General features: G+C 40.0%; 1 protein-coding gene across 1 annotated transcript in view; it reads left to right on the top strand.

Annotated features, from left to right (window-relative positions):
- The window catches only part of LOC123503137 (aminopeptidase Ey-like), a 24,491-nt gene extending 15,790 nt beyond the window's left edge, over nt 1–8,701 (top strand). The window contains 7 exon segments of the mRNA XM_045252637.1: nt 526–546; nt 549–667; nt 1,517–1,698; nt 2,474–2,644; nt 4,308–4,451; nt 5,889–5,967; nt 8,063–8,701. Coding sequence (XP_045108572.1) covers nt 526–546; nt 549–667; nt 1,517–1,698; nt 2,474–2,644; nt 4,308–4,451; nt 5,889–5,967; nt 8,063–8,272 — 926 coding nt within the window. The 3' untranslated portion in view covers nt 8,273–8,701.
- The last annotated feature ends 3,162 nt before the right edge of the window (nt 8,702–11,863 follow it).

Here is an 11,863-nt window from a genome sequence, read left to right as displayed (position 1 = left end):
TAGTAGTAGTAGTAGTAGTAGTAGTAGTTACTCCCTTCATCCTATCCTTTTTTTTTTCTCTCTTACTTTCCTCTTCTCTGTTTGTTTGATGTTGTATTGTAGTAATTGTAGTAGTAGTAGTAGTAGTAATAGTAGTCATGGTGATAGTGGTAGTGGTAGTAGTAGTAGTAGTAGTAGTAGTGGTAGTAGTAGTGGTAGTAGTAGTAGTAGTAGTAGTAGTAGTAGTAGTAGTAGTAGTAGTAGTAGTAGTAGTAGTGGCAGCAGTAGTAGTAAAAGCAGCACACATATGACTGACTATCTTTTATCACACTTTCACTCACTGGGATCATTCAAAACACAAATATCCCTTTAAACTTCAGAAAACAAGACGAAACACACACACACAAAAAAAAACATTAACCAAAACACTTCCACATTTCTCAAACATTTACTCACCATACAAACCACATTATAATCTCTCTCTCTCTCTCTCTCTCTCTCTCTCTCTCTCTCTCTCTCTCTCTCTCTCTCTCTCTCTCACACCAGGACGCCTTAGCTACGAGACGGCTCTGGGTTGAACGCTTACCTGGCGGCCGAGACAGAGTACCTTCCCTGGACTTCTGCCATGACCGCCTTGTCTTACCTGGAGAAGATGCTAACGAGGACTTCAAGCTACGGGAACCTGAGGGTGAGTGAGGGGAGAGGGTGAAGGGAAAGGGTGAAGGGAAAGGGTGAGGGGAATGGATGGAATTAGAGAGGGAGTGGAGAGGTGAATGAAGGAAAGGGTATTGGTATTTAGCGTTGAAGGAAGGATGAGGGGAAAGGAGGAGTGTAGAGGAGTGAGATAGGAGAGAGGAGGAAAAGGTAATAGGGAGGGAGGAAAGGGTAGAGTTAGGGAAATGGAGGAATATAATTAAGGACAAAGAAAGGAGGAAAGTTTAATGGGGAGGGAGGAAAGGGAGAGAGAAGAATGGGAGAGGAAAGGTAGAGAGGGAAGGGAGAGAAGGGAGGGAAGGGTATTTTAAGAGGATCAAGGGAGAGAAAAGGGAGGAAAGGAAGGAAGAATGAAGGTTAGGAGATGAAGAAAGGTAAGGTGGATTAATCTTATTCCTATCAATGTATCTATTCATCTACATATGCATTCTATCAATCACTGTACTAATTAATTCCATCACTATCAATCTATCTATCAACATATTTATCTATTTATCTACACCTTTATTCTATCTATTCTGTCTATCATTATCTGTCTATCTATTAATCTATCAACATTTTCATCTATTCATCTTTACATTTATTCTATCTATTCCATCTATCACTTATCTATTCACTCCATCACTATCTGTCTATCTACTTACTAATCTACCAACATTTTTATCTATTCTATCCATCACTTTATTCATTCTATCCTTGTTTATCTATCTATTTATTAGTGTACCTATCAACATTATCTATCTACATATCTAATTTATCACCGTACCAATTCATTCTATCACTAATCTATCCTTTATCTATCTACTATCGCCGCCACCACCAGCGCTACCTTCTGACACTGCTGGAGCCTCTGTACTCTAATGTGGGTTTCGAAGATGACCTAAACGACCCACACCTGGACCAGCACAAGCGCTCTCTGGCGGTGGCGTGGTCGTGCAAGCTGGCCCATAAGCAGTGTGTGACTAAGGCGGTCCAGCATTTCCACTCCTGGCTCAACAATGCTACGTTAGTTCCCTTGTTTGGTTCATTTTGTGTATGTGTGGTGTGTTTGTGTGTTTTTTTTCGTGTTTTTCTTGGTTTTTTGTTTGTTTTTCGTTTTCTGTGTTTTTTTTTTTTTTAAGATTTTGGGTTTTTTTTCTGTTTGTTTTTCTGTTTTGTTTTTGTTTTTGTTTTTTTTTCTTTTTCGTTTTTCATGTTTGGTTGTGTCATGTTTTATTTGGTGTGTTTTATTTTTTTTTTTCATCTCGTGTTTTCTTTATATTTTATTTCTGTTTTTGCTTTTTTTTTATCTTTTAGTTTGTTTTTGTTTTGTTTTGTTGTTTTTACTTTTTTTTGTTTAATTTTTCTGTTTTTCTTGTTAAGTTCTCATACTTTTTTTTGTTCGGTATATTGTTTCCTGACATTTTTTTGTTTATATTCTTCATTTCATTCTTTTCTTCACCTTCTTCTCCATTCCTCTTCTTTGGCTTTCATTCATTCCCTTTATCCATCTTTCCTCTCTTCTCTTCAACTTCATCTACTTATCTATCATCTTTTTTTCATCTCTTTTATCTACATTTTATAAAGTTTTGCTTCATTATCTATCCTTCATACTCCTCATCTTCCATCATCTTCATCCTTGGGGCCTTCATTATCTACATCCATCTTTCCTCCCTTCTCTTCACAATCATCTCTATTAACCATCATCTTCCTTCACTAATATTTAAACCTTTCTTTTTTCCATTTTGACCTTTATTTCCCTTTAAATGGAATTCCCCTCAACACTTCCAATCTACACCAGGGAAATCTCACCCAACATCAAGTCAACTGTTTACTGCACGGGCGTGGCTGAGGGCGGCGTGGAGGCGTGGGATGGCGTGTGGGAGCGGTACCTGGAGACAGAGGTGGCCAGAGAGAAGCTATACCTCCTTCAAGCTCTAGGATGCTCAAAGGAGATCTGGATTTTGTCACGGTAAGGACTGAAGGAAGGAAAAGGAGAAAGATGATGAAAGGATGGAAGTATGGATGGAAGGATGTAAGGGAAAGGAAAAGAAGGAAGATAGAAGGATGGAGAAGGAAAGAAGAGAAGGAAATGGAGAAGGAAGATGAATGGAAGGAAGGAAGGAAGGAAAGGGAGAAAAAAGATGATAGGATGGTAAGAAGGAAAGAGAGAGAAAGAAAGAAAGGGAGAGAAAGAAGATGAAAGAAAGGAAGGAAGGAAGGAAGGAAGGATAGATGGAAGGAAAGGGAGAGAAGGAAGATGGAAGGAAGGATAGAGAAGACGAAAGGGAGAGAAGAAACATTGAAGGAAGGAAAGAGAGAAGGAAAAGGAAAGAAGGAAGAAGGAAGGAAGGAGGGAAGAAAGGAAAGAGAGAAGGAAGATGGAAGGAAAGGGAGAAGGAAGAAGGAAGTATGGATGATAGGAAAGGAAGAAGGAGATGGAGAAGGAAGATAGAGGGCTGGAATGAAGGAAAGGAAGAAGAAAAGGGAAAAGGAAGATGGATGAAACGAAGGAACGAAGGAAGGAAGGAAAGAAAGAAGGAAAAGGAGAGAAGGAAGGAATAGTTTATGTAGGATTAGCAAGGCAAGGAGAGAAGAAAGGGAAGTTTAGATTGAATTGAAAGGCTGAGAAAGATGAACAAGAAGGATGAATAAAAGGTGGAAGGATGTGAGGAAAGAATGAAAAGGAAAGAGAGAGAGAGAGAGAGAGAGAGAGAGAGAGAGAGAGAGAGAGAGAGAGAGAGAGAGAGAGAGAGAGAGAGAGAGAGAGAGAGACTAGAACAGATAAACACACACATACACACAAAAGAAAAAATGAAAAGCACATGAAGAACCTAACTTAACCTAACCTGACCTTTATTTTTAAGTCTCTTGTTTAAGTCACATAAATTTCTAAGGGCAGTTTCGTGGCTTTATAGAGAGTTAAACATGATTCCTTCTCTTTCAATACCATAACACTTCTGCGAATAAGGTTCCTCATCTTTGTGGGTTTTTGAAAAATGGTGGCCACATAACCTATATTTTTAAAAGACTCTTGTTTAATTCACGCGGTTTTTTAAGGGTAGTACGATGGTTCTATTGAGAGATTAACATGATTCTTACTCAATCAATACCATAAACATTCTTCTGAATAAGGTTCCTCATCTCTGTGGATTTTGAAAAATGGTGCCACATAACCTATATTTCTAAAAGATTCTTGTTTAAGTGACACTGGTTTCTAAGGGTAATTTGATGGTTCTTTTGACAGATTAATATGATTTCTACTTTATCAATACCATAAACACTTTTGCTCATAAGGTTCCTCATCTTTGTGAACTTTGAAAACTGGTAGCCACATAATCTTTATTTTCAAAAGGCTGTTTTTAAATCACACGTGTCTTTAAGGGTAGTTTGATGGTTCTATTGACAGATTAACATGATTTCTAATCTATCAAGATCATAAACACTCTTGCGAATAAGGTTCCTCATCTTTGTGGATTTTGAGAAATGGTGGCCACACAACCTATATTTACAAACGACTCTTGTTTAAATGACACGGGTTTTTAATAATAACTTAACCTAACCTCACATCACCCAACCTAACCCAACCCAACTTTACCTAACCTAACCTAACCCTTCTTCACCGTCTTCGTCAGGTACCTGGACATGGCATTCACGGAGGGCAGCGGCATCAGGAAGCAGGACATCAAACTCGTGTTCTCCTCCGTGGCTGGGAACGACGTGGGAAGGAGCCTGGCTTGGAATTTCCTTAGGAGTGACTGGAGCAGGATCGTGAACTAGTGAGTGGGCGAAGGAGTGGAGTGAAGGAGTGGAGGAGTGGGAGAGAAAGTAGGGAAAGAAAATAGGTAGAGGAAATGGGAAAAATATGTTATGTAATGTGTGATGAGAAGGGGAGAGAGAGTGGGGAGAGAAAAAGTGGGGAAGGAAATAGGATAGGTATGTTATGTAATGTGGGGTGAGGAGTGAAGGAGTAGGGAGAGGAGTAAGGAGAGAGTTAATAGATGTGAGGGATGGAAGAGGAGTGAGGGAGTGGGCGAGAGGAGTGAGGGAGGGGGGAGAGGAAATAAAAGGGAAAAATAGCCAGGTAGAGGAAAGGAGGTAAGGAGGGAGGGAGTGGGGAGAGGAGAAGTAATTTAGAGAGGAAATCACCAGGTAGAAAAGACGAGAATTTTTACGTAGAAGAAAAAAAAAATGTAATGATGAAACTTCGATAATTTCTTCTTTAATCTTTCGTTTTTTTCTATTTTTCTGTTATTTTCTCGTATTCTCTTTCCTCCTTCCTTCCTTCCTTCCTTCTTTTCCTCCTCCTCCTCCTCCTCCTCCTCCTCCTACTCGTCTATTCCTCGTCCAGTTCTCAGAATCACGTTTATTGCTTCTTTTTGCCTTGGCTCACGAGTTCTAAGAATCAGTCATATCTTTCTGCTGACTTTTCTTTTATTAATGATGGCTTACTTTTCCGCTCTTTGATCTCACTTTATTTCCTCTCTTTATTATTTTCCTCACGTTTGTTTATCTATTTATTTATTTTTTAGTTTGTTTCGTTTTCTTTATTTCTCTTTTTTTTATTTTTTTTATTTCGGACTCTTATTTAAGTTTTTTTTTTTGTGAAAGATTAACAAGATTTCTACATTATTAATGGGAAAAGTACTCATGGAAACCCAGGTAGCTACATTAAAAGTTGAAGTTACACGGTTTTGATGATAGATTAACAAGATTTCTACATTATCAACCGTAAAAACACTCTTGAAAACCGAGCTAAGTGTATTCAAAAGGCTCTAGTTGAAGTTACACTGGATTTCAAGAGTGTTATTATGCTTCTAATGCAGAATAACAAGATTTTAAGAGTGTTTCCACGGTTCTATTAGAAGTATCACAAGATTATTAGTGCTTTTTACGGTTCTAATGGCAGAATAACAAAATTTTAACAATGTTTTTATTATTCTTGTGGCAAAATAAGATTTTGAGAGCGTTTTACTGTTCTAGTGGCAGAATAACAAAATTTTAAGTATTTTTACAGTTCTTGTGGCAGAATAACAAGTTTTTGTGTGTTTTTACGGTTTTAAAGGCAGAATAACAAGATTTTAAGAGTGTTTTAAGGTTTTAGTAGCAGAATAACAAGATTTTAAGTGTTTTAAGATTTTAGTAGCAGAATAACAATATTTCTACACTACTATTCCTTTACCTCCGCTAGTAACACGGTCCCAATCTCTCCTCAGTTACGACACATTCTCCAGCGCCGCGTCCCTGCTCACTTCTGCCACGGCGGAGTTCAACACACGCATCGAGAAACATGAGGTGAGTCAGTCGCGAGATTCTTCCAGTATAGTTGAGTTTCCCTGGTTAAGTTACATTCTCGCTGACCCATTTTATTTTTTCTTCCTCGTTTTTTGTTAAGTTTAACGAAGGTGATTTTTCTCTTTTCTTTTTCTTTTTTTTTCTGCATAGATTTTATTTTTCCGTTGCTGTTTTTTTTTCTGTTATCGTTTTTCTCTTCATTTTTATTTATATTTTACTCTCGTTTTTCATTAATATTCTCTCTCTCTCTCTCTCTCTCTCTCTCTCTCTCTCTCTCTCTCTCTCTCTCTCTCTCTCTCTCTCTCTCTCTCTCTCTCTCACATTTTGTTCCAGGATTATTTTCTTTTCTTTCTGATACAATATTTCCTCTAGTTATGCAGTCAGTCAGTCAGTCAGTCAGTCAGTCATTCAGTCAGTCAGTCAGTCAGTCAGTCAGTCAGTCAGTCAGTCAGTCAGTCAGTCAGTCAGTCAGTCACTCCACTTCACACAAATACAAGTAAATAAGTAAAGCAACAATAAATCAGAGAAATAAGAAAATCAATGAAAAAGAGAAGAAATAAATGCCAAGGAAACTGATTCGAGAGAGAGAGAGAGAGAGAGAGAGAGGTAACATCTGAAACACTCACACTCTTACTCGAAGCTTCATGAATCATCTCGGGAGTCGCCTTTGAAGCAGCGAACTAGTGGTGTGTTATAATCCCACTCGATCCCCCTTTCATCCTCCGGCTAAGCTCCAAAACCCTCTCTTGTAGGATCAGAAACCACTAATTCTACGTGGTAATCCTATTAAAGGGGATCCAACAGTAGCTTTGCCTCCCAGCCCCCGTGTTTCCCCCAAGAGTATAGAGTCGGAGAGGGAATACAATCGCATTCTGTCCCGTCACAAGGGAATTTGATCCTCCTTTGTCTTGGGAGTTTATGTACAGCAGAACGATATTTTTTCCTTTGTTTCCCTCCCCGATACCAGTGTAGGTTTCTTTTTCCCTCTTTTATCTTGGAGAGCACGAGGGCAGGCGGTTGGGCCGGCACACACACACACACACACACACACACACCTTGTAAAATGCCCAATCCTCTGTCTAATACCCCAATCTTCTTTGTTAATGCACTAATCATCTTTATTTATGCACCAATCCTATTTGTTTACACTCCAACCCTTTTTGTTTTTATCTCCAATTCTCTTCGTAAATCCCCAATCCTCTTTGTTTTATCTAATCCTCTTTGTTAAAGTACCAATCCTCTTTTTTCATCCTCAACCCTCTTTATTTATTTTCCAACCCTCTTCGTCTATATTCTTACCCTCTTTGTTTATTCACCAACCTCAAACTCTCTCTAAGTATCCATAACCGTTTTTATTTACGGTCCAACCCTCCCTGTTTAAATTTTTACCCTCTTTATTTATTCACTATCCCTCCAAACCTCTTTCTTAAGCACCAATCCTGTTTATTTGCATTCTGATCCTCCTTTATTTGTTGATATTCCAACCCTCTATAACTCCAATCCTCTTTCAATACCTATTAACCCTCTTTATTTACGTTCCTATCTTATTTGCGTTTCAATCTTCTATATTTGAGTTCCTATCTTCTTTATTCACTTTCCAGTCTTCTTTGTATACATTCAATACTCTTTATGTTCTAATTGGAGCTATTTATTTATATTCCAACCCTCTATAACTCCAAACATCTTTCATTATCCACAACCCCTCTTTATTTACGTTCCAGTCTCCTTTATTTACATTCTAAGCTCCTTCATTCATGTTCCAATCTTCTTTATTTACGTTCCAATTTTCTGTATTTGTTCCAATCTTCTTCCTTTATGTTTCGATCTCCTTGATGTACGTTCTGATCTCCTTTATTTACATTCCATTCCACTTTATTTACCTTGCAATCTGCCTTACGTTCTGAGCTTTATTCACATTCTAGTCTCCTTTATTTACACTCCAATCTTCTTAATATACATTCCCATCTTCTCCAATTAAGTTCCGATCGTCTTTATTTACATTCCAATCTTTATTTGCACATCAGTCTCCTTCAGTTACGTTCGATTCTCCTTTCTTTACCTTCCAATCTCCCTTACGCTCCACCTCCTTTCTCAGCTGGAGGCGTTCGTGGAGCAAAACGCGGAGGCCCTGCAGACATCCAGTAGGGCTGTGAAGATCGCTCTGGAGAACACCGAAGTGAACGTGGCGTGGATGGACAATTACTACCAGGTTATCAAGGGCTGGCTGCAGGAGAAAGTCGCAATGAAGGAGGTGGTGAGGGTGGTGGAGATGAGGGAGAAGGCGAAGGAGGAGATGATGGTGTAGAAGATGGAGAAGAGGTTATGTGGTGATGGATGGTGGTGATAATGATGATGATGGTGGTGGTAGGAAAGCAGAGACATTGTTTTTATTAGTGAGGGAGAAGACGAAGGAGATGATGGTGTGGGAGGAGCTGGAGATGATAATGGTGATGATGGTGTTGGAATTGGTGATGATAGTGATGGAGTTAGGAATGAAGAGATAGAGAAAGAGAGGTTATTTTTATTATTGAGAGAGAATGCGAAGATAGTGTATAAGGAACTGAGAGAGAGAGAGAGAGAGAGAGAGAGAGAGAGAGAGAGAGAATTATTTTTATTACTACATTCTTTTTATTCTCGTGTCTATTGGATCGAAATATGAAAAATACCAAAAAAAAAATAAATAAATAAGTTTTCTATACTGATGAACGAAATATATTAAACGTTTTATAATTTCTGCTATTCATTTGATTAATCCTTCATGTCACGTTTATATATATATATATATTTTTTCCACATCATCAGCATGTATTTTTCCTCAACGTTTATTAATGACACACACACACACACACACACACACACACACACACACACACACACACACACACACACACACACACACACACACACACACAAATAATTAGAGTTGTATTATTCTCTTTGCAAAACACAATGAGCTAAAACCAGACCCCGTTAGTGTTCCAGCCCCTTATCAGCCCCCTTTCCCTGCCTAGCCCTAGCCCTGCCACAGCCCCAGCCCCAACCCTGCCCTGTCCCAGCCCCACCCTCTGCCAGTCTGCCTCTCATTGGACGTCATAAACAATGGACGAAGCGAGCTGTTTCCAAACACAACACAGGTCTATAGTCTGTCTGTTTGTGTTTGTGTCTGTGTTTTGTGTTTACTTTGTGGCTGTCAACTGGATGAGGGATAGATAGATGGATTGATGGATAGGTAGGTAGATAGATAGGTTAGATTAGGTTAGGTTAGGTTAGATAAATGAGTAGATAGATAGATAGGCAAGTAGGTGGGTATGGAGATAAGTAGATAGATAAGTATATAGATAGACAGGTACACACACATACACACATACACACACACACATACACACACAGGTATCCATTAAATTCCACTCTGTACACTGTTAATCTCGGAAGGGTTGGTAAGAGTGTCAGTGTGCGGGGCGACAAACAATAAATGGCAGAAACATGCAAAGGAGAAGAGAGGAGATGAATGCAGCTATAACCCATCTGTCTGAGTGCACCGAGTGTCTATTGCTTCATTTACGAGTTGCAGTATTAGAGAGGGACAGCTGGACCAAACACAGGGCTGCCAACATGAGCAGGGTGTTAGTAATTGATACGTGTTCAGTTTGTGTCATGTTGAATGTGTAACGATACATTTTTGAGTGAGTGCGTATGTCAGATAGATATACAGGCAGGTAAATGAAAGATAGAGGTCGGTATTCAGAAAGGCTTTGCTCTGTCACCAAGACTGTTTTCCAAGGCCACTAAGATGATGAGCAAGGTTTTCAAGAGTGTTTCTTCAGGTAATAATGTAAAAATCTTCTCACTCTGCCTCTAAAACCGTAAAAAACATCTTAAAAGTAACTCATGCACATTTAGATAAAGCTTTTTGGAATAGTAAAGGTGACACACATAAAAGTTTGAGAATGGGAGTCACAGTTTGTACTCCCATCCCTTCATCTCTACGCCGTTAGACATCTCCACCATTTAGACATTCGCCATGTGGTAAGTTGCCAGACGCGTTTAGTGAGACGAGATGAGTGGTAGTGCATTTCGGCGGTAAATTTCCAGTGTTTTCGAGTGTCACCTTGTGTCTCGCGTTGTCCAAGGGGAAGGTGAAGGAGTGAGGTGGCCTTGGTGAACTGGATATCCTCTGCTGCTGGTGGTAAGACAAGAAAATATTGAAATTTCACCGGTTAACATATCGTGTTTCCTGCCTCATGTGTGTCCCTCGTGTCGTGTGTTCCTTGTGTCTCGCGTTGCTCAAGGGAAAGGTGAAGGAGTGAGGCGCCCTTTGTGAGCTGGATATCCTCTCCTGCTGGTGGTACATTAAGAAAGAATCATTGACAATTCATCAGTTAATTTCTTGTGTTTCCGTGTGACCCTCGTGTTTCCCTGTATCTCTCTCGTTGCTCAGGAGAAGGTGAAGTAATGGTGAATGAGGCGTCCTTAGTGAGCCTGATTCCCTCTACTGCTGGTAAGGTAAGGATTAAGGAAATATTGACAACTTGTGTGTGAATCAGCTGATGTGAACTGCGCCTTGTGCTTCGAAACCCATCCGAAACCCATCACGTCATTCACCCAGTCACCCGTCCCGCCAGTCTCCTCCTTCCCACCCTCACCTTCCCTCCGTCACCCAAGTCACCTGTCCCGCAGAAACCTCCCTTCCTTCCCTTACTCTTCTTCTGTCATCCGTCACCCGTCCCGCCCTTCCTTCCCTCACTCTCCTTCCGTCACCCCACTCACCCTCCCTCCCACCTGCTCCTGTTAGTCTGGGTGTGTTTTGGTGAGTCATACTAGTTCACAGTCAGCAGGGGACCCACACACTGGCAATGCTGAATGGGAGTGGTAGGGGGTGTTGTGATTCTCTCTCTCTCTCTCTCTCTCTCTCTCTCTCTCTCTCTCTCTCTCTCTCTCTTGTGACTTGTTTTTATATTTTTCTCAAGTTTATAATGTGATTCTATGTAATGTATAGTGAAAATGTGCTTCTGTTCGTGTTTTTTTTCGTATTTCATTTTTAGTATAAGGTTTTCATCACCATTATCATCACCATCATCATCATCAATCACCATCATCATCATCATTATTGGATTTTTATTTTTAAAGTGTTTGCAGTTTTCACAGTGTTTGTTTGTGTTCTATTACTCATTCATCTATTTACTCACCCATATATTTGTCCATCTCCATCGTCATCTTCATCACTGTCATCTATATGTATTCTTTTTTCCTCCACCACCATCTCCATCATAGAAAACAAGCACCGTGGCGACTAACTTCAGGGCAAACTAATCTAAAACTCTCCTCCCTCTGTATTCTTCCCCATATAGACAAAGGAGAAAGTTAGCCAGGTGATCAGAAGTTAATTAAGGAAGGGAGCAGGTGTGGGAGTGTATACGTCGATAGTGATGGAGATTATGCATAGGGTGAGGCAGCGGTGAGGCTAGATTGCTGTTACTACTACTGCTACTGCTACTACTACTACTACTACTACTACTACTACTACTACTACTACTACTACTACTACTACTACTACTACACCAGAAAAAAGAAAAAGAGGTAAAAAATCACGAATAATTCCACCACGTTTGATGTCGAGAGAGAGAGAGAGAGAGAGAGAGAGAGAGAGAGAGAGAGAGAGAGAGAGAGAGAATATGTCTGTCACTCACTCACTCACCCATAAAAGCCACTGAAATATTACCCACCCTGCAACACACCAATCTTTTTCCTTCACCACCCCTTCACCACCCCTTCACCCCTTCACTCCTATGGGACGTCCTTGGCACTGTGGTCACGTTAGGAGTGCCAAAGGGAACCATAGGAAGTCGTGGGAATTTAGGGGGTTTCGAGGGGGTCAGAGTGCCTGTTCATGATCTGC

This window comes from Portunus trituberculatus, chromosome 13 (genome assembly GCF_017591435.1).
Source record: "Portunus trituberculatus isolate SZX2019 chromosome 13, ASM1759143v1, whole genome shotgun sequence".
In the NCBI taxonomy this organism is placed as follows: domain Eukaryota; kingdom Metazoa; phylum Arthropoda; class Malacostraca; order Decapoda; family Portunidae; genus Portunus; species Portunus trituberculatus.
Note: the sequence above shows the minus strand (reverse complement) of the source record. Positions and strands in the feature narration are given on the sequence as shown.